Raw genomic sequence first — 21,261 nt, forward strand, 5'->3', positions numbered from 1 at the left:
TGGTTTGATGGGCACATTTGTTATAACGGGCATGGGCTTCACACTGAGGAAATCATCCAGTGCTGGTCCCGTGCTGGCCAGGCAAGGCGGAAGTGTCGCCAGATGAATAGGGCAATGCCAGGTGGGGCTGGGAGTCCTCTTTGCCACCCACTCCCTGTCCCCCTCGCCCACGGCCATGCCCAGCTTCTCCTGCTGCCCTCTGAGCCCTGGCAGACGCCACTTCCTCTGCCCACGTTCCCTCTGCAGCCGCACTGCCGCACCCTGTCCAGCCCTCCGAGGGGCCCCTCCAGCCTCCTCCCAGTCTCCCTGCAGCCACGGCCCCTCTCCCTGCAGCACACATGACCCAACTGCAAATGTGCTCACCTCGCTTTCCAGCTTCAAGCTGACTGCTCTCGGGACCCAGTCCAAGTCCTCTGACCCTGTTTTGTGATCTGGACCTTGCCCAACTCCCAGCCATCTCACCTCTCCGAGTCCAGCCGCAAATCTTAGACCAAACCACCCAAGCCGTTCCTACCCCCGAGCCTCCGCCCGTGCCATCTGCTCTGCCTGCGAGGAGGGCACGCGTCGCTTTCGCCTGCCCAGGGTCCATTCTCTTTTCCTCTGGAGGTGACTTGGGGCTGACTCATTCCTGGGTTCAGGGGCAAGCTGGAGACTCAGCCTGGTAGGGTTAGTTTTCCACTCCCCCTTGTCTTTTTCCAGCTTCCCCCGTTGACGTCATCTGCTTGGGTCCTGGGGGCATTTTAGGTTGAGACTCCTGGATCCCGTGTTTTGCTTTCCAGTTCCCAACTCTTCCGTGGGTCCCAACTTCCTGTCTTGACACCTGGAAGTACCCCCGGTTCTATGTGGGTCCCGTTCTCCCTGTTCCGGCCTGAGAAGCCAGGGCTCGGGGATCTGAGTCCCCTGGGGCAGGGATGGCTGCCTAGCTGTGCTGTTGATGTTCTCCCTGGAGAAAGGACAGGGAGGTGCAGAGTGGAGGTGTGCATTAGAGAGAACAGGAACAGCTGCGGTGGCACCTCCGAGCTGTGTCGTGTGGAAATGGCCGCTTCAGGTTGGGGTGTTACCAAAGGCAGCGTCCCCTTCGGCTGGCATCTCTGCTAGGTGAGCCTGCGCCTTGCTCTCAGAGCCCGCTCGTGGCAGGTGTGTGGGGACTAAGGTTTTGGACTGTCTGGGGCTTTCTCATCTGAGACGAGCTCGTTGTTTTCCTGGTCTGCCCCCTCGCCAGGCCCCTCACCGGTCTCCAGGGAGGGAGAAGGGGCTAGAGGAAGGATACCCCCTTAAAGGCAGAACGGGTCTTCAGTTCCTCCAAGGGAAGCAGCTTTTGTGCAGGAGAGCTGGGTTCTGTCCTGGCAAAGGGCGGAGGAGGCGGGGTTCCGGGAGGGGAGAGGCAGCTCCAGACGGAACTCTTCTGGGAGAAGGGACCGCAGGGGCCACCTTCATCCTGGGGGGGCCTTCATGTGCTGGTCCCTCACAGAGTCACCCCAGAGGGGTTAGAGAGAGACGAACCACGGGCTCGAGGTAAGGGGGTAAGGGTAGTGGCAGCCACCCAGGTGAGCGAGACCTCAGGTCTGTCTGGGAGCAGGATTCGGATTCCCTGCTTAGCCCCCTGGGTCGTGATTCTGCATGGAAGGAAACCTGACCTCTGAACATAGACCCTCACCCGCCCCAAACCTCCCTCCCTCAACAGACCCTCGCTCTGGTCCCAGCTGCCCTGGACCAATCGTCCTCTCCCAGCTGATAATTCCATGGAACCAGGTCCTAAAAGGTGTTTAGCACCAAACAGATAGAGGACTTTCATTTGGGGGAGATGCATGCTGAAATCTGTGGGGGACCCAAGAAGTGACGAACAGACAGGTTCTCATCTCCACCAGAGGTGGTAACATAGCCAGATGTGAGAGGCAAAGACTTAATAACCCGTACAACTAGGACATCGACCAAGTGGAATGTTCCAGCTGAATACCATGTTGATGTCACATGTCCTCAAATATAAAATGTCATTGATGTAAAACACCTACTACCACTCAAAAAGAAAACTATCAGTTAAACACTTGACCAATGCTTTCTTACTCGTCCCTCACCATTTCTATTTTATATAAATACTTGTAGAAAAAGCTCTTTGGGACTTATTTCAACATAGATTATCATGATTTTATCTATAACTTGCATGTGCAGGCCACAACGGCTATATGATGGCCAAGGCCTGGTTGACAATGGCCATTAGACGCCATTGATTAAAGACACACTGTGACTTCAGAGAAGGCAGTGTGTGAAAAAAAAAGTGCATATTAGGAGAGATGAACTCTGGCAATTTCTAATATTTACTGAGCACTTACTCTGTGTTGATTACCACCCAAAGAAATCCATGGCTGATCATTTATTAGACCCATTTTATAGATTAGGAAACTGAGGTGAGCAGAGGTCAAGTCGCCCCTTCGGGGTTACACAGCAGTAAGCGGCAGAGCCAAGCCTTAGCTCAGGCTAACGCTGAGAATGTCCCGTCAATCACTGTTCTTAAAGATACGTAACCTCGAAGGTTCCAAGAAACCCTGCTATCCCATTGCCAGAGCCACCCTCTTCAGTTTTAGGACCGGCGGACACGGGGCACTGGAGCGGCCCCATCAGCAAACAGCTTGAGGGAGAAATCGAGGGCCGGGGCAGCCTGGGTCAGCATCCCCAGAGAGACGACATCGATGTGGGGCCCACAGAACTGAGGGAGGCTGCTCAGCGTGATGCCCCCGCTGGCCTCCACGCCCACGCTCGGGAACCGGGCCTTCAGCGCTCCAGCCGTGGGGTGTAGCTCCTGTGGGACAAGCCGCGGGGAGGTGAGAGTCCCTAACACGGCCCCTTCCCGGGACGAAAGGGACCCGCCTCACCTCAGGCCTAAAGTTGTCCAGCAAGACAAGGTCTGCCCCTGCCTCTGCCGCCTCCATAGCCTCCTGCAGGCTGTCGCACTCCACCTCCACCTTGAGGGTGAAGCCGGCCGCCTGCCGGGCCCGTCCCACCGCCTGTGGGCCAGAGGGCGAGAGTGAGAGGGGCGGGGGCATTAGGAGCGCTGGGAGCTGGGACTGGCTCTCCAAAGGCCCCAGATGGATAACAAGCTTGGGGTGAATGAGAAGACCAGGCATTGGGATCGGTTTCTTTCATATTAGGTGAAAACACATGAAATTACCAGTCTTATGTGACAAAAAAAAAAAAAAAAAAAAAAGGCCAAATATCAGCAATATTTGGTATTTGGACCTGAGTTCAATTGACTCAAAACATTAAACTGGAAGGAGTCTTGAAGAAAATTTTCACAGGCCCCTGCTGGTTGGCTCAGTAGGTCGAGTGTCCGCCCAGCTTGCTGACGTCCAAGTTCAGTTCCTGGTCAGGGCACACAGGAAAAGCCACTATCTGCTTCTCTCCTCCCCCTCTCCCCCTTCTCTCTCTCTTTCCCTCTCTCAGCCATGGCTCGATTGGTTCGAGCGTTGGCCCCAGGTGCTGAGGATAGTTTGAGCATCAACCCCAGATGGGGGTTGCTGGGTAGATTCTGGTCAGGGCTCATGTGAGAGTTTGTCTTACTATCTCCCCTCCTCTCACTTAAAATTTTTTTTTTCACAAATGGGAAACAGGTCCAGGGACTCAAGAGTGACCTGCCCAAGGTTGGAAAGTCATCAACATTGGGTTCCCCATGGTTTGTCCTTGGCTCTTGAACATGATACCAAGTAGCAGAACAATGCTTGTAAAATAACTCCAGCCTGACCAGGCGGTGGCGCTGTGGATAGAGCATCGGACTGGGATGTGGAGGACTCAGGTTCGAGACCCCGAGGTCGCCAGCTTGAGCGTGGGCTCATCTGGTTTGAGCAAGGCTCACCAGCTTGAGCCCAAGGTCACTGGCTTGAGCAAAGGGTCACTCAGTCTGCTGTAGCCCCCAGTCAAGGCACATATGAGAAAGCGATCAATGAACAACTAAGGTGCCTCAATGAAGAATTGATGCTTCTCATCTCTCTCCCTTCCTGTCTGTCCCTTTCTCTGACTCTCTCTGTCACAAAAAAATTAATTAATTAATTAAAAAAGGAAAAAAGAAGCAACTCCAATCCTCATACAGACGGAGCAACTGAGGGGTCAGGAGTCTCATTCCTCGACTCCCAGGCCATCACTCGCCAGGGTCTCTGGCGGAGGGTAAGGGCTGTGATGGGCGGTGAGGGCAGGGCCAGGCAGGGACTCAGCCAGACATATACCTTTTTCACACCACCGGTTGCCATGACATGGTTGTCCTTCACCATCACCAGCCCTCCCAGGTCGTAGCGGTGAGAACCAGCTCCACCCACTAGGAGTCCATACTTCTCCACCAGCCGGAAGCCAGGGGTGGTCTTCCGCGTGCCTGCCACTTGCCCAGTCCAGCCGGTCCCCCTGGCGGCCTCCACAGCCACAGCAGCCAAGCTGGCCACGCCGCTGCAGCGAGCCAGCGTGTTAAGGGCCACCCGCTCCCCCAGCAGTAGGCAGTGGGCAGGGCCCCGAACCTCGGCCACCTTGGCCACAGGCACCAGCTTTGATCCCTCAGGGAGGAACCAGGAGACCTGGCAGTTGACCTGGGCAAAGATGGCATCAAAGAAAGGTCTCCCGGCCAGTACCCCGGGGGATTTGGCCCACAGTGCCGCCTGTGAGGGGGCCGTCCCTGTGATCAAAGCTGTGTAGTTGAAGCTTGGACAGTCCTCTCGGAGCCAGCCATCGGCCAGGGAGGCCAGTGTGGCAGGGGACAGCAGGAGCGCCAGGTCTGTGAGGGAAAGAGAACAGCGTCAATGTGGCTGCTTCTCTCATTGTCAGGGGGTTGTCAAATACAGTTGACTTTTGAAAAACACAGGGGTTAGGAATGGCAACCCCCGCCCCTGTGCAATTGAAAATTCCCTCCTGACCAGGCGGTGGCGCAGTGGAGAGAGTGTCGGACTGTGAATCAGATGACCCAGGTTAGAAACCCCAAGGTCACCAGCTTGAGCTCAGGCTCATCTGGTTTGAGCAAGGCTCACCATCCTGAGCCCTGGCTTCAGCAAGGGGTCACTCGGTCTGCTGTAGCCCCCGGGTCAAGGCACATATGAGAAAGTAATCAATAAACAACTAAGGTGCCGTAACGAAGAATTGATGTTTCTCATCTCTCTCCCTTCCTGTCTGTCTGTTCTTATCTGTCCCTCTCTCTCTCTCTGTCATAAAATAAAATAAAATAAAATAAAATAAAATAAAATAAAATTCCCATGTAACTTTTGACTCTCCCAAAACTTCAGTTGTCCCTTGATATCCATGGGGAATTGTTTCCAGGACCCCCACCAGCACTGTTATCAAAATTCACAGATGCTCACGTAGCCTTTATAAAATGGTGTGGCTTAATGCATACAGTTGGTACAGGTATTTATTGAAAAAAAGAACAAAACCCTGCACATATAAGGTGGGCCCGCACAGTTCAAACCTGTGTTGTTCAAGGGTCAGTTCGACTTAACAACCAGCAAAATTGGGCACTAGCCAATCAGGGTGAGGATCTGGGGGCTCTGGGGGCCGGGCTAGGGTGCTGGGTGGATCCCGTGGGCGGGTCAGTATTGCCAGATTGAGCAAATTAAAATACAGAGCACCGGACAAACATCGAAGGCTTATTTTTTTTTAATTTACTTTTTTAGATTTTATTTATTCATTTTTATTAGAGAGAGGGGAGAGAGAGAGAGAGAGAGAGAGAGAACAGGGGAAGAGCAGGAAGCATCAACTCCCATATGTGCCTTGACCAGGTAAGCCCAGGGATTTGAACCGGCGACCTCAGCATTTCCAGGTCAACGCTTTATCCACTGCGCCACCACAGGTCAGGCAAAGGCTTATTTTTAATGTAAGTATATCCTAGGCAATATTTAGAACATATATCTATTTAGAAATTATTTGTTGGTTATCTGAAATGCAAGTTTTAACTGTGTCCTCTATTTTTTCTGCCTGCATAGAAGGGCTTTCAGGAGTCCCCAAACTACAGCCCGCTGGCCGCATGCGGCCCCCTGAGGCCATTTATCCGGCCCCCGCCACACTTCCGGAAGGGGCACCTTTTTCATTGGTGGTCAGTGAGAGGAGCACTGTATGTGGCGGCCCTCCAACGGTCTGAGGGACAGTGAACTGGCCCCCTGTGTAAAAAGTTTGGGGACCCCTGACTGACTTGTGGTGGCGCAGTGGATCAAGCATCAACCTGGAACGCAGAGGCCGCAGGTTCAAAACCCTGGGCTTGACTAGTCAAGGCACATGGGAATTGATGCTTCCTGCTCCTCCCCCACTTCTCTCTCTCTCTTCTCTAAAATGAATAAATAAATTAAAAAAAAACACACACAAAAAAGAAGGGCTCATTATTTTGGAGCAGAAGGCCCCACTGGACTAGGCGCTGAGAAGTCTTTCATCCCAGGCTTCTCCAGAGCACCAGCACTTTAAAGGTGGAAGTTCAGCAGAGTCACGCCAGCCAGACACTGTGGGCATGGCGGGCTGCCCCTCTGACTGTGCCCTCGAGCTTGGAGATCCCTCCCACACCTGCTGTTTCAACAAACGGTCATCTCTCTAGAGACGGGAGCTGTGCGAGGGAAACGGGGTTGGAGCCCTCACTCTGTGAGATGCAGCGTCAGGAGTGTGGGTGAGTCCTTTGCCTGTAAAACAGTAGTATGGACGGGGGTCCCTAAGGTCCTTCCTGCCCAGCCGCCAGTATCTGCTAGCGCGCCCCTCCCGCCTGTTGAATCAATGAGGCCGACTGCGGAAGCCGAGCTCAGGCACGGTGCATCATCGCCACCCGCCGGCCAGAGAAGATCTACAGCCTCCTAGAAGCTTCTGGGGAAAAGGAAAGCAGCTCCACAGCTTGTGAGGGAGCTGGGTTGGGTGGAGCTGGGTGGGGTTTGGTTTCGTGTCCCCTATTTTTGGTCCCAGTTGAAGTTAACGCCGTACATTCCGGCTCGCTCTGTTCCCAGAAGCAGGCCCTTCCCGCCCAGCTCTCCTCCCCCAAAGCTGAGGGCCCCATCTTCACTCCTCATTCCGACTCTCGGCCACAGTCCTGTAATTGGACCTGGTCCTACTTCCCCACATTCTCTCCCACAAGTGTCCCAAGTGGCTCCCGTTCCTCACTCAGAGCCAGCTGGGCCCTGGCTGGGTGCTGGGAACAGAGTCAGTAAAAGGGACAAAGTCATAGTCCTCATCCCCGCGGACTGCAGTCCAGCCAGGAAAAAAAAAGGCCTGTGAGCAAACCCCAGAGAGGCAAGGGCCCCATTCCACTCAGACTGGGTGCAGTGAGGTTTGCTTTTTTGTGTGTGTGTGTGTGACAGAGACAGAGAGAGACAGAGAGGGGAACAGATAGGAACAGACAGACAGGAAGGGAGAGAGATGAGAAGCATCAATTTTTTGTTGCGGCACCTTAGTTGTTCATTGATTGCTTTCTCATATGTTACTTGACCGTGAGGCTACAGGAGACCGAGTAACCCCTTGCTCAAGCCAGCGACCTTGGGCTCAAGCTGGTGAGCTTTGCTCAAACCAGATGAGCCTGCACTCAAGCTGGCAACCTCAGGGCCTTGAACCTGGGTCCTCCGCGTCCCAGTCCCACACTCTACCCACTGTACCACCGCCTGGTCAAGCAGTGATGTTTGCTTTTTAAAGTGAATTTGGATCCTTCAACTGGTGTCAGATAAACAAACTGATGCCTCCATACAATGGAACCCTACTCAGCAGTAAAGAAGGGAACCAGCTACTTGATACACAGAATAGGGACAAGTCCCAAGTTCTAAGTGAAGGAGTGGATTCAAAGTGCTACATTCTGCTACATTCTCTTTGCTTCCGTTCATATGACATTCTGGAAATGGCAAAACCCTAGCCACAGAGAAGAGACCAGTTTCCCGGGGGATGGGGGTAGGGCTGGCCCAAAGGGGCAGCACCAAGGATTTTAGGATGTGATTGAACTATTTATTCTAGATCTTGTATGTGATGGTGGCTACATGACTGGTGCATTTGTCAAGGCTCATACAACTTCACAGAGAAAAGGGTGAATTTCACGTCTATAATTATACCTCATTAAACCTGACTTTAAAATAAAACAAGGCCCTGCCGGTTGCTCAGTGGATAGAGCATCGGCCCAGAGTGCAGACATCCCAGATTCGATCCTGGGTCAGGGCACACTTGAGAAGTGACCATCTGCTTCTCTTCCCCTCCCTCTCCTCCTTCTCTCTCTCTTCCCTTCTTGCAGCCGGTGGCTCAACTGGTCCGAGCATCAGCCCTGGGCTCTGAAGATAGCTCAGTTGGTCCGAGCATTGGCCCCAGACAGGGGTTGCCGGGAGGATCTCAGGGTGCATGCAGGAGTCTGTCTATCTCCTTTCCTCTCACTTAAAAAAATTAAAAAATAAATTAAACAAAAAACAAGTAAATTTGAGTGGGTCATTCTCCTGTTCAAAACCCCCCCTTTCATTGTATTAGCTTCAGTTCTTTTGACATCTTTCCATTTTTTATTTATTCTTTTGTCAAATCTTTATTGAGCAACTGTGTGCCAGGTACTAATTTTGGGTGACAGAGTGAGCAGCTCTTTCTCGTAGCTTTCAGGCTTTAGCTTATGCTGTTCCAGGGTTGTGCCTCTGCTTGCAAACCCCTTCCTTTACCCTCCCGCACTCCCCCTTCACCTTTGACTCCTCTTCCAGGTCTAGTCTGTCACCTCCCCCTCAGGGTGCTTGCACAGACTCCTACACCAGGTCACATGCTCAGTCAGCTCCTTGTCCCTCCCCTGCCACCACACCCTAATCTTGTTTCCTCTCTAGGGGCAGAGATATGTGGTCTAGAGAGTTTCTGTTGTAGTCCAAGTGCCTAGCACCCTGAACCGTAATGTGCTGCTTTCATTGGTCAAAACCAGCCAGATGTTGGAAATTTTATCCTGTTTAGCTTAATACTAAGTGACCTTGGGCTCAAGCCAGTGACCCTGGGCTTCAAGCCAGAAACCTCTGGGCTCAAGCCAGTGACCATGGGGTCATGTCTATGATCCCACATTCAAGCCGGCAACCCCACACTCAAGCTGGCGAGCCTGCGCTCAGAGTATTAAGCTAAACAGTAGAATGAATCAGAGCCCAGACTCTGGAGCCACATGGCCTGGTTTCAACACTGGCTCTGCCACCTTTGGCTAAGTGATCTTGGCTAAGTGACTCAGCCTCTCTGGGGCCTTAGTCTCCTCATCTGTAACGGGGTTAATGGTAATAATCACCTCAATAATATTAATACTTGCAAAGTGCTCAGGAACACTGTCTGGCACTGGTGGTAGACATGTTTGCTAAGAGAATGGCAGAGGCATTTACTAAGGGCGGTGGGAGCGTAGAGGGGAAATGACTAAGTGTCCCTGAGGAAGGGGCAGTGGTGCCAGTGGCCTTGAAGGATGAGTAATGTGTGCCAGGCAGAGGTGCAGGGTAGAGAGGAGGCAGGGCCAGGTATTTCAGGCTGAAAGAGTAGGTGTTCAAGACTCAAAGGCAAGAAGAGAGGGAGAGGGCCGGGAGGAGCGCGGAGCAGGGTTCACAGGAGAAATGGTGGGAAGTGAGGCCGGAATGGAAAAGGGCAGGCAGATTGAGGGGCTGCAACAGAATTTAAGCAAGGGAATGATATGATTTTTCTAGAAGGGTCACTTCAGCTATCAACTGGAGATGGGAACAGGGACAAAAGGAGGCTGAGGCAACTGGCCAAAGTGACGGAGTCCTGACCCTGGGCAGTGATCACAGGAACAGTGAGCAAGGGCAGAGGCGAGAGTTGTTCCTGAGGAAGGATCTAGGGGGCTAACAGCTAATAAGATATAGAAGTCGGCCCTGGTCGGTTGGCTCAGTGGTAGAGCATTGGCCTGGAGTGTGGATGTCCTGGGTTTGGTTCCCGGTCAGGGCACACAGGAGAAGTAACGATCTGCTTCTGCACCCCTCCAGCTTGAGCTCGGGGTCGCTGGCTTGAGCCCAAAGTTCACTGGCTTGAAGTCCAAGGTTGCTGAGCAAGGGGTTACTCGGTCTGCTGAAGGCCCACGGTCAAGGCACATATGAGAAAGCAATCAATGAACAACTAAGGTGCCGCAAAGAAAGAATTAATGCTTTTCATCTCTCTCCTTTCCTGTCTGTCTGTCCCTATCTGTCCCTCTCTCTGTCTCTGTCTCTCCCACTTAAAAAAGAAAAGAAGAAGAAGAAAGAAGCTCCTGATGAACCAGAGTCAGATCAGAGTTCTAGATGCAACCACCAGTTTGCAAGAAAACTGGAGGACAGAGGAACATATGAAAGTATCCCACAGGGATATAACTTGCAAAATTCAGACCAGAGAAAACTCAACCAGAGGCCAACACAACTTCTTCAGCAAACATTATTTATTTTATTATTTTTCTTTTTTTACAGAGACAGAGAGAGAGTCAGATAGAGGGATAGATAGGGACAGACAGGAACGGAGAAAGATGAGAAGCATCAATCATCAGTTTTTTGTTGCGTCACCTTAGTCTCTATAAATTATGTAAAAGGATACAGATAAACTTAAGATTCTGGCATGCTATAAGGTTTTCCCCACTTGCGGGTCTTGTCTTGTGTTTCTATGTTGCCCTAACTAGACAGTGGCTCCTTGCTGGGAGAGACAGGGGCTCCTTGCCACAATCAGCACTCTCATCCCTTATCTTCCCTTCAGTCATGACTTTGATGGATGGGCACAAAGGAAGGCTGTGCCAATGGATCTAAATGAATATAGTAAGTCTTTGTTCTCAATGGTATGTGTGACCCTGTGGCCTGTGTTTGCAACAGTGGTGTCACATGAGGCTGACAACAGTTTTCCAGCTACAACCAGGGAATCACGCTTTCCCCAACTTACAGGGAAATTAACATAGGTAGAAGTTGTCAATTTTAAAGGTTTTGGTCCTGACCAGTTTGCTCAGTAGTAGAGGGTCAGCCCGGCATGTGGAAGTCCCCAGTTCAATTCCCCGGTCAGGGCACACAAGAGAAGTGACCATCTGCTTCTCCACCCTTCCCCCTTCTCTCTCTCATTCTCTCTCTTTCTCCCCCTTCCCCCAGCCATGGCTCTGAATAGTTTGAGCAATTTGGCCCGAGGCAGCGCTGAGGATGGCTCCATGGCCTCCCCTCAGGCACTGAAATAGCTTGGTTGCCAAGCAAAGGAGCAGTGGCACCAGATGGGCAGAGCATGGCCTGGTAGGGGGTTTGTCAAGCAGATCTCTGTCAGGCACATGTGAGAGTCTGTCTCTACCTCCCTGCCTCCCACTTCCCACTTAATAAAAAAATATATATATTTTAAAGGTTTTACCTTTATAATTATATTTTTCTTAAACTGTTGCCTACTACAACTTGTCTGTCATGGAATCCAGAATGACAGGATGTGTAATAATAACATCCTGACCTGTGGTGGTGCAGTGGATAGAGCATCGACCTTGAATGCTGAGGTTGCCGGTTCAAAACCCTGGGCTTGCCTGGTCAAGGCACATAGTCAAGCAAGAAGCAAGCAATGAACAACTAAAGTGAAGCAACTATGAGTTGATACTTCTTGCTATCCTTCCCCTGTAAAACTAATAAGTTAATTTTTTTTTTTTTTGTATTTCTCTGAAGCTGGAAACGGGGAGACAGTCAGACAGACTCCCGCATGCGCCCGACCGAAATCCACCCAGCGTGCCCACCAGGGGCGAAGCTCTGCCCACCAGAGGGCGATGCTCTGCCCCTCCGGGGCATCGCTCTGCCACGACCAGAGCCACTCTAGCGCCTGGGACAGAGGCCAAGGAGCCATCCCCAGCGCCCGGGCCATCCTTGCTCCAATGGAGCGCTGGCTGCGGGAGGGGAAGAGAGAGACAGAGAGGAAGGAGGGGGGGGTGGAGAAGCAAATGGACGCTTCTCCTATGTGCCCTGGCCGGGAATCGAACCCAGGTCCCCCGCACGCCAGGCCCATGCTCTACCGCTGAGCCAACCGGCCAGGGCCAGTTAAATATTTTTTTTAAATAATAACTAACACTTTTACTGTGCTTCTTAGGCACTATTTAAAGCATTTTATATATACTGCTCACAAAAATTAGGGGATTTTTATTGCTTCATATTCATTTTAAAATATCCCCTAATTTTTGTGAGCAGTGTATATTAACTTTTTTTTTTTTTACAGAGACAGAGAGAGAGTTAGAGAGAGGGATAGATAGGGACAGACAGACAGGAACGGAGAGAGATGAGAAGCATCAATCATCAGTTTTTCATTTGACACTTTAGTTGTTCATTGATTGCTTTCTCATATGTGCCTTGGCTGTGGGGCTACAGCAGACCGAGTAACCCCTTGCTCAAGCCAGCGACCTTGGATCCAAGCTGGTGAGCTTTGCTCAAACCAGATGAACCGGAGCTCAAGCTGGCGACCTCGGGGTCTCGAACCTGGGTCCTCCGCATCCCAGTCTGATGCTGTAGTCTATCCACTGCGCCACCGCCTGGTCAGGCTATTAATATATTTAATCCTCATGATAACCCTATGGGCATACTATTATTACCCCCACTTTACAGGTCAGGAAACTGAGGCACTGAAAGGGCAAGTAACTTGCCCAAAGTTCACATAGCTGGAAAGTGTGGCGTTAGGGACATAAGCCCAGGCAGTGTGGCTCCAGAGTGCCCTCACTTACCCCACCTCAAAGCACTGCCATTTAACCTAGCATTGAATTACATCTTTAAATCACTATCTGTTTATTACGGCAATATTCACAGTTTTGTAAGCTACAGTCGGGGTTCCAGGGCTCTGTCCCTGGTGCAGGGGGAACAGCCTGGATGGGGAGTCAGAAGCAACTGAGTTGGAACCTAGCTTCACCACCCACACGCTAGGTAAGGTCCTGCGGTGTGTTAACCTCTCTGAGTCAGTTTCTCGGTGAAATCCCAGGGCCGCAATGAAGAGGAAATAAGGCGAATCACGTCAAGTGCCTACGCGAAGTGCCTGACCCAGCTGTTTGGAACCTGAGTGTCTGACTGCGCAGCTTCATTCTGCCGCCTATTTATTTACTGATCCGTTCGACAAACACCAGATGGAGACAGAGGCTGGTTTGCACTACAGCTGCCAGATGAATGTTCTGTTCTTCCCCCTTTTCTCTCTAGATAGGAGAGATGACCTCACAATAGGGCCAAATGTCGCTGCCTCTCATACAACCGGTAAAACAGTCTACAGAATTTCAGAGCGCTTAGAGAGTAGCAAGAGAGAAGGTCGAACGGTAGGAAAGGGCCAGACTGAGCAGGCCTTGAATGACAGGAAAGAGTTAGGATTCTGTCCAACAGGCAGTGGGAAATCACTAAAACTTTTCATCAGAAGCTGTATCATCAAAAAGGCTGTTTGGAGTTTTAAATATATTTAAAGTGTGTCTAGGATTCTCGAAATATATAAGTTGGGAGACTGTTGCCACAGCTGGGCAAGAAGCAGCAAGCCAGGGTGAAGTGTGATGGGAGGTCATCCTTCCCACCCTTGTAAGAAAAAGGACCCACAGCCTGCACCCCACGTCCACAGACTCTGGGTCTGGCCCCGCCCCATTCACACCTTGGCCGCGTCTGACCTCCTGGCTTTTGCTCACGGTTGGGCAAACCAATGTGTTTCAAGTGTGAGACAAGTTTGTTTAGGTTTGCTCGCTTGTATTTTGCATTGGCATGGGGCAGCGCCCTGTGTGTACAGTCTATGTTGGGCTGTGGGTGCTTGCCCTCAGGGCAGCAGATTGCAAATTGCAGATTGCCTCCCAACGTGGGTGGAGAAGGGTTTTTCCCCCCAGCCAGTTTTGCTGGAGAGTCCAGAGCAGGGGTCGGGAACCTATGGCTCGCGAGCCAGATGTGGCTCTTTTGATGGTTACATTTGGCTTGCAGACAAATCTTTAATAAAAAAATAATGTTAAAATATAAAACATTCTCATGTATTACAATCCATTCATTTCCTACTGCTCATGTTCATGGTTGCGGGTGGCTGGAGCCAATCACAGCTGTCCTCTGGGACAACACCAAATTTTTTTTTGTACTTTTTTTTTTCTTTTTATAGGGACAGAAAGAGAGTCAGAGAGAGGGATAGATAGGGACAGACAGACAGACAGGAAAGGAGAGAGATGAGAAGCATCAATCATCAGTTTTTTGTTGCGACACCTTAGTTGTTCATTGACCGCAGGCCTTCAGCAGACCAAGTAACCCCTTGCTGGAGCCAGCGACCCTGGGTCCAAGCTGGTGAGCTTTTTGCTCAAGTCAGATGAGCCCGCGCTCAAGCTGGCAACCTCGGGGTCTCGAACCTGGGTCCTCTGCATCCCAGTCCGATGCTCTATCCACTGTGCCACCGCCTGGTCAGGCAACACCAAATTTTTATTGGATAATGCATAATGTACACAGGTCATTGTATGGCTCTCACGGAATTACATTTTAAAATATGCGGTGTTCATGGCTCTCTCAGCCAAAAAGGTTCCCAACCCCTGGTCCAGAGGGAGAAAAAGAGAGAGAGAGTGCTGAAGGGTTGGGGAGCCCTGAGATTTCTGCTCGGCCTGTTTGGCTGGGAGTGCTGAGGCTGGTGAGGGCCTGTGGGTCCGGGAGAGTCCGGAGGTCTGGAGAGAGAAAGGGAAGCGGTCTCCCCTGCCTGTTTGCTCGTCTGCCCACCACTAGGAAACTCTAATACCCGGGATGGCCCACCATCCTCAGGCTCCACAGTTCCTTCACCGCCTGCTCCGATCCAGCATGAACCTGCCTGGCCACACAGCGGCCACTGGCCTTACACCCACCCGCCTGCCATCTGCTTCTGCCCCAACGCTGTCCTCACACCTTCTTCCCCCATCCCCGGCCTTTGCCTCACCCCCTTGACCTGTCTACTCCCTCCTGGTTTACGTCCCAGAGTTCAGTGGTTCCAGCACCAGCTCTCCTGAGATAAACAGCAGGTGTGGTCACATGCATGAAGGCAGTGATGCAAGGGCAGCCTCCACCGGGTCGCTCCCTGGGGAGGGGTAACACGGCCTCGATACTGGGGTGCGAGGGACAGTGAGCTAACCCTGAGCTTTCCAGTCTGAGTAGGAGGACGCTGAGGCATGAACGGAAGTGGAGCTGGTGTAGGGAAGACTGAGTTTGGCGTGGCAAGGGGACATCCCAGTGGAGAAGGACATGGACATGGCCATACAGGGCTTCCAGGAATGGAGCGGAGCCCAGGGAAGGCTCAGAGCCCCAGAGACAGATGTGAAGGGTCGACATAGGCACACTACACTTAAGGCCCTGTTCTCACTTGATCAAGGGGAAGCAGAGGCACAGCAAGGCTAAGCATCTTGTCTGAGGTCACACAGCCAGCAGGTGGCAGCAATAGGACTTGAACCCAGGCTCTGACTCAGATTATTTTTATTTATTTATTTATTTATTTAGAGACAGAGAGAGAGTCAGAGAGGGATGCATAGGGACAGACAGACAGGACCGGAGAGAGATGAGAAGCATCAATCATCAGTTTCTCGTTGTGACACCTTAGTTGTTCAGTGACTACTTTCTCATATGTGCCTTGACCGTGGGCCTTCAGCAGACTGAGTGACCCTTGCTTGAGCAAGTGACCTTGGGTCTAAGCTGTGGTGAGCTTTGCTCAAGCCAGATGAGCCCGCGCTCAAGCTGGCGACCTCAGGGTCTCAAACCTGGGACCTCTGCATCCCAGTCCGACACTCTATCCACTGCGCCACTGCCTGGTCAGGCTGACTCAGATTATTTTTAAACCAAGAGTGTGTTTGGGCCAAGAGCTGCCTCCCCAGCTAAGCCAGTAGAAACCCCAAACCAGGGAGGGAGGTCAGAGCTGGGGAAGAAGCCCAGAAAAACTGCAGAGAGCTCACAGATGGGACCCCTTTTATGCATCTATCTTATCATTTGTAGTCCCCACAAAGTTGTGAGCAGGGAACTGTTGTCATTTTACAGCGGCAAGGAAATGAGGCTCTGAGAAATCAGGTGACTTGCCCAAGGTCACACAGCCTGTTCCTTGGTAGAACCCGGATTTAAAGAGGATCCTCTGACCCCAGAGCCTAGCCTCTATTTATTATTCTGCATCTAGCCTCCTTAGCAACATCGTCCCCACCCAACCGCAGGGGATCACAGGACTCGAGCTCCCTCCCCCAGCCACGGCAGATGGGACAGGACTTTGCCTCCACTCTTCCCAAGCTGCTGGTCAGGAGCAAAGTCCAGAGCTGCTCCCCATTCAGCCTCCCACTACCTGTCCCAGGAGCCCCCAGCAGAGGCGCACTCCTCCAAGCCACCCCTGGCTTGTCCTGGGGCTCAAGCCCCTTTCTTCCCAGAGTTCCTCGTGACCCAACATAGAGGAGAAAGAAGAGTGAGAGGAGGCCTTTGGCGGACAGAAAGGAATGCCTGGGGTTCAGAGAGGTTTGAGGGAGATGGGGGAGGTTAAGACAGTAGGTGGAAACCAGAGGAGACTTGGTCTTTGGTGGCGTCGGTGGATAAGGGACCGAGATAAGTTGGGATGAGGAGAGGGGCAGGAGGGTGAGGAGATGGTGGTGCAGGAACACCGGGGAGAGAGGTCTGGAGAGGGATCCTTTACCTTCAGGCTCCATGACAGCTTGGAGCTGCCCCGTTCGCATCTGCTGCTCAGATCCAACGTTCTGGGAGGCCTGAGGCTGGGGGTGGGGCCGCCAGATGCACGTGGGGGAAGGGCCAGTCCAGCCAGCCTGGATCAACCCTTCCCAGGTTCTCGGGGGGCTCCTTCTTGTCCTCTTGTAGGACCCCTGGGGCTGTACATACCTGGTCTGCTGTCCATACTCAGAGGGGAAAGCTCTCAGTTGCATAACTCAGATGTTAAGTAACTCTGAGCCAACTGCCCCCTCTGAGCCCAAGGCCCTGGTCTCCCCATGCGCATGCGCACGCAGCTCTGCGAGGCTGGGAATGCAAGCCAGTGCTCCCCGCCAGGGCTGGAAAGCCTCTTTGATGGTGCACTGGGAAACCGGGCCTTAGACCTGGGTTCAAATCTCAATTCCAGCGTTTCTGATCTCAAGTACCTTTTTACCTTTTTCTATGCTTCAGTTTCCTCTGCTGTAAAACGGGATGATACCTACCTCATGGGTTCAACTGAGACTCAAGTGAAAAGGCACAGTAAAAACTCCTCAGATGTCCGTTTCCCTTCCCTCTCCTCTTCCCGAGGCCCTTTCAGGTCATGGACAGGTCAGAGCTAGATTCCTGAACGGGAAGACTGGAAACCACCCATAACTGGGACTGGGACTTCAAGCAAGCTCCTGTCCGAACACGGCCAGACCTCCATTTCTTCGCGGGAACTTGCTGGCCGCAGTCAGTGGGACCACTGATTGTCAGTCCACAAGCATCTTCCCAGCCTCCTCCCGGTCTTTGTCTGTAGCACGTGACCCTGCCAGGCTTGGGACTCGGGAGAGACAAGGGAGGGTCCTGGGGCACGAAACTGAAGGAAGCCTCACGCCCAAGTGCCGTCTGGCACCTCAGCACCGTGCTTGCCTCGCTGCAGTCCAGAGCGCCCCCTGGCGGCCCTTCTCCAAACTGTCTTCTCCTTTTTTTCCAGGTTTCTCTCTGAAAGGCTCTGTGCCGTCTCTGGCACGTGCTTCTTCCTACATTACACCCTCACATTTCGGTGTTCCCTCAGTGCGAGGGGACAGTTTCTCCTTTCTTCCCTGGCGGGCGCACGCTGAACTACATTTCCCTGCCTCTTTTGCACCGAGGCGACCACATGACTGAATTCTGCCCCATCTAAATTGCCATCTAAAATCAGGTGATTCCTAAACCCGTCTCTCTTGCTCTGACATCCCTCCCAAGATCCAGGTCCCTATTTCTAACCATCTCTAAACATCCCTCCTAACACTTCTAAAAATGAACTCATTGTGTTTTCCCCCAAAATGCTCACCTCTCAGCATTTCTGTATAATTATGCCAGCGCCTCAATCTCCCAAGATAGCAAAGGTGATCTGTGCCACTTCCCGACCCTCATGATCCATGAAAATCTTCCCATGATCCCCCTTTCTCTCCTTCCCAAGAATGACAGCGCACAAAATGGAAGGAGCCAGGGTCCCTGAATGACCTTATGAAAGGTCACCCTCCAAATGCCAGTACTGAACTGATACATAAGCAAGGAATAAAACCTCTCTTGAGTTGTCCCCCGAGTTTTGGGGTTGTTAGTTATAGCAGTTAGCCAGCCCTGACTAACACACCGAGACTGTCTCCACAGCCCTCTCCTGTTCTCATTCTACATGGGGAATGCTATAGTTTATGCATTTATCCATCCATAACATTATTTAAATTGCCATCTAAAATCAGGTGACTCCTAAACCCGTATCTCTTGCTCTGACATCCCTCCCAAGATCCAGGTCCCTATTTCTAACCATCTCTAAACATCCCTCCTAACACTTCTAAAAATGAACTCATTGTGTTTTCCCCCAAAATGCTCACCTCAGCATTTCTGCATAATTATGCCAGCGCCTCAGTCTCCCAAGATAGAAACTTTGAAGTCTAACCTCATTCCTCCCCATCACCTCAACAGCCAAATTAGTCCTAAATTCTGTTCTCTCAATAATTATATTTCTGACCTGACCTCTTCTTTTCACCTTAGGCGACACTCCCACTATATCTAACTCAGACTAGAATATCAGCCTTGTCTTGTGGCCACACTGCCTTCAGGCCATCCTCCTGGAAGCCAGGTTCACTCAAAAGACAAATCCGATCTTGCCACATGTGTACTTAAAAGCCATCATCTGCACCCTAGCCAGATAGCTCGTGGTGGAGCATCCTCCTGGAGCACAGAGGTTGCTGGTCCCTCCCCCCAAAATCAGGGCATGTATAGGAGCAGCTTGATGTTCCTGTTTCTCTCCCTGCCTCTCTCAAAAATAATAATAATGATTTTTTGGCCCTGGCCGGTTGGCTCAGTGGTAGAGCGTCGGCCTGGCGTGTAGAAGTCCCGGGTTCGATTCCTGGCCAGGGCACACAGGAGAAGCGCCCATTTGCTTCTCCACCCCTCCCCCTCTCCTTCCTCTCTGTCTCTCTCTTCCGCTCCTGCAGCCAAGGCTCCACTGGAGCAAAGATGGCCCAGGCGCTGGGGATGGCTCCTTGGCCTCTGCCCCAGGCGCTAGAGTGGCTCTGGTCGCAGCAGAGCGACGTCCTGGAGGGGCAGAGCGTCACCCCCTGGTGGGTGTGCCAGGTGGATCCCGGTCGGGCACATGCGGGAGTCTGTCTGACTGTCTCTCCTGGTTTCTAGCTTCAGAAAAATACAAAAAAAAAAAATAATAATAATAATAATAATACTTTTTTTTAAAGCCACCATTTGGGCCCTGGCCAGTGGCGTCGGCCCCATGTATGGCCATCCCGGTTCCATTCCCAGTCAGGGCACACAAGAGAAGAGACCATCTGCTTCTCTTCTCCTCCCTCTCCCCTTCTCTCCCTCTTCTCCTCCTGCAGCCAGCCAGTGGCTCGACTGGTTCGAGTGGCAGCCACAGGCACTGAGGGTAGCTCTGTTGATTCGAGTATCAGCCTCCGACGGGGGCTTGCTGGGTGGATCCCGCTCGGGCCACATGAGGGAGTCTGTCTCACTACCTCGCTTACTCTCACTTAAAAAAAAAGCCATCATTTGTTCATTCATTAATTCATTTATCCCTCCATTCAGTAAACACATATTAGGTAGCTACTGTGTGACAGGGTCTGGACTCTGGAGCCACAGAGATGACACGTGGACTTGGAGGGGCTACGCTCTAATAGAGTGAAGGACACCTTCACATAATTACAGCCCAGCTGTTTGTGCTGTCACACGAGGTGCTATAAGAGTGGAGGAAAATATGATGCCTGTTTGGGGTGGAGGCAGCAAAGGTGGCTTTGAAGAGCCAGTGACATTTGAGTTGAATCTTGACGGTTGAGGAGGAGCTTGGCGGGAAGTCAAGATGTATGTGTGTTGTGGGGCGAGCTGGTGGCAGGCTGGCTTCAGGCACGGTTTGCACAAATACAGGAGCGAGGATGTGGCTTTCTCCATGGCTGGCACCTCTTGGGATCTGGCCCATGGTCCAGCTAGCCTGTCCTGATGCCGCGAGCTGGGCAGGCAGGTGCTGAGCACCCTAGGAGGCTGAGGCACACGCACCCATTTGCAGCTCATTGTTGGGAGCGTGGTGACTGTTTCCAAAATACCCCGGTGTCTGTTGTCTCATGTCTACCCCAACCCTCCCCAGAGCCGGACAGTCACCCACGGTGTAGGCTCCTCAACCAATACCCTCGTAGAGTTTGACAGGGCCGAGTGCTCAGAGCTGACAGGGGTCGCTGCTGCGCATCCTCCACAGGCTCCGCCTGCCCCAGGCCACGGGTCGGACACGGGGATGCAGAGGAAAACCAGGTGTAAATGTCCATTCTCCAAAATGAGATGTCCTTGAAACCGTGCACCGAGGCCCCTTTCCTGCCTGCCAAAGTGAATGAGTCCACGTCTCAAGGACTTCCCACCCAGATCCTCTTCCAGCTGGAATTCTCATTTTGGATGACAAAGCTTTATTTGTAATCATGATCTGAAGGTGCACTTTTGAGACTAAAATAGAAACATGTATCTTAGATCAGTGGTCCCCAACCTTTTTTTGGCCACAGACCGGTTTAACGTCAGAAAATATTTTCACAGACCGGCCTTTAGGGTGAGACGGATATATGCACAAAATAAAATTATGTGACTGGCATAAAAACTGTGGTATTTTTAAATATAATTGTCGAACTTACGATATTTATTGGGCTAAGTTAAAGGAGGAATGAGCATGTCCTCATTATTCAGGATGTATTTAAATTTGTTATTCTGACAACGTTTCATGTTATTTATTCTTTCTCTGCGGCCCGGTGCCAAATGGCCCACGGACTGGAACCAATCCGCGGCCCGGGGGTTGGGGACCACTGTCTTAGACCATGAGATGAAGAATAATACGCTGTATATGATTGTGTATACGTGAATCCTATTATTTAAGAAACTAGGATGTGGCCCTGGCCGGTTGGCTCAGTGGTAGAGCGTCAGCCTGGCGTGCAGGGGTCCCGGATTCGATTCTCGGCCAGAGCACACAGGAGAAGCGCCCATCTGCTTCTCCACCCCTCCCCCTCTCCTTCCTCTCTGTCTCTCTCTTCCCCTCCCGCAGCGAGGCTCCTTTGGAGCAAAGATGGCCCAGGGGCTGGGGATGGCTCCTTGGCCTCTGCCCCAGGTGCTGGAGTGGCTCTGGTCGCAACATAGCGACTCCCCGGAGGGGCAGAGCATCGCCCCCTGGTGCGCGTGCCGGGTGGATCCTGGTCGGGCGCATGCGGGAGTCTGTCTGACTGTCTCTCCCTGTTTCCAGCTTAGGAAAAAT

At 52.0% G+C, this 21,261-nt stretch overlaps 1 protein-coding gene across 2 annotated transcripts; it reads right to left on the reverse strand.

Annotated features, from left to right (window-relative positions):
- Nucleotides 1-2,370: 2,370 nt before the first annotated feature.
- Nucleotides 2,371-16,833, reverse strand: QPRT (quinolinate phosphoribosyltransferase). 2 transcript variants are annotated; one of them, XM_066383259.1, is made up of 5 exons: nucleotides 16,698-16,813; nucleotides 16,498-16,573; nucleotides 4,215-4,750; nucleotides 2,871-3,002; nucleotides 2,371-2,797 (listed from the first exon to the last, which is right to left on the reverse strand). In XM_066383259.1, the coding sequence occupies exons 2-5, from the start codon at nucleotides 16,535-16,537 to the stop codon at nucleotides 2,579-2,581; spliced, it is 927 nt and encodes a 308-aa protein (XP_066239356.1). In that variant the 5' UTR covers nucleotides 16,538-16,573; nucleotides 16,698-16,813; the 3' UTR covers nucleotides 2,371-2,578. The 2 variants fall into 2 exon arrangements, with proteins under 2 accessions (XP_066239356.1, XP_066239357.1); XM_066383260.1 differs by lacking the exon at nucleotides 16,498-16,573 and having other exon boundaries at nucleotides 16,698-16,833.
- Nucleotides 16,834-21,261: the final 4,428 nt, after the last annotated feature.

This window comes from Saccopteryx leptura, chromosome 4 (assembly GCF_036850995.1).
Source record: "Saccopteryx leptura isolate mSacLep1 chromosome 4, mSacLep1_pri_phased_curated, whole genome shotgun sequence".
In the NCBI taxonomy this organism is placed as follows: domain Eukaryota; kingdom Metazoa; phylum Chordata; class Mammalia; order Chiroptera; family Emballonuridae; genus Saccopteryx; species Saccopteryx leptura.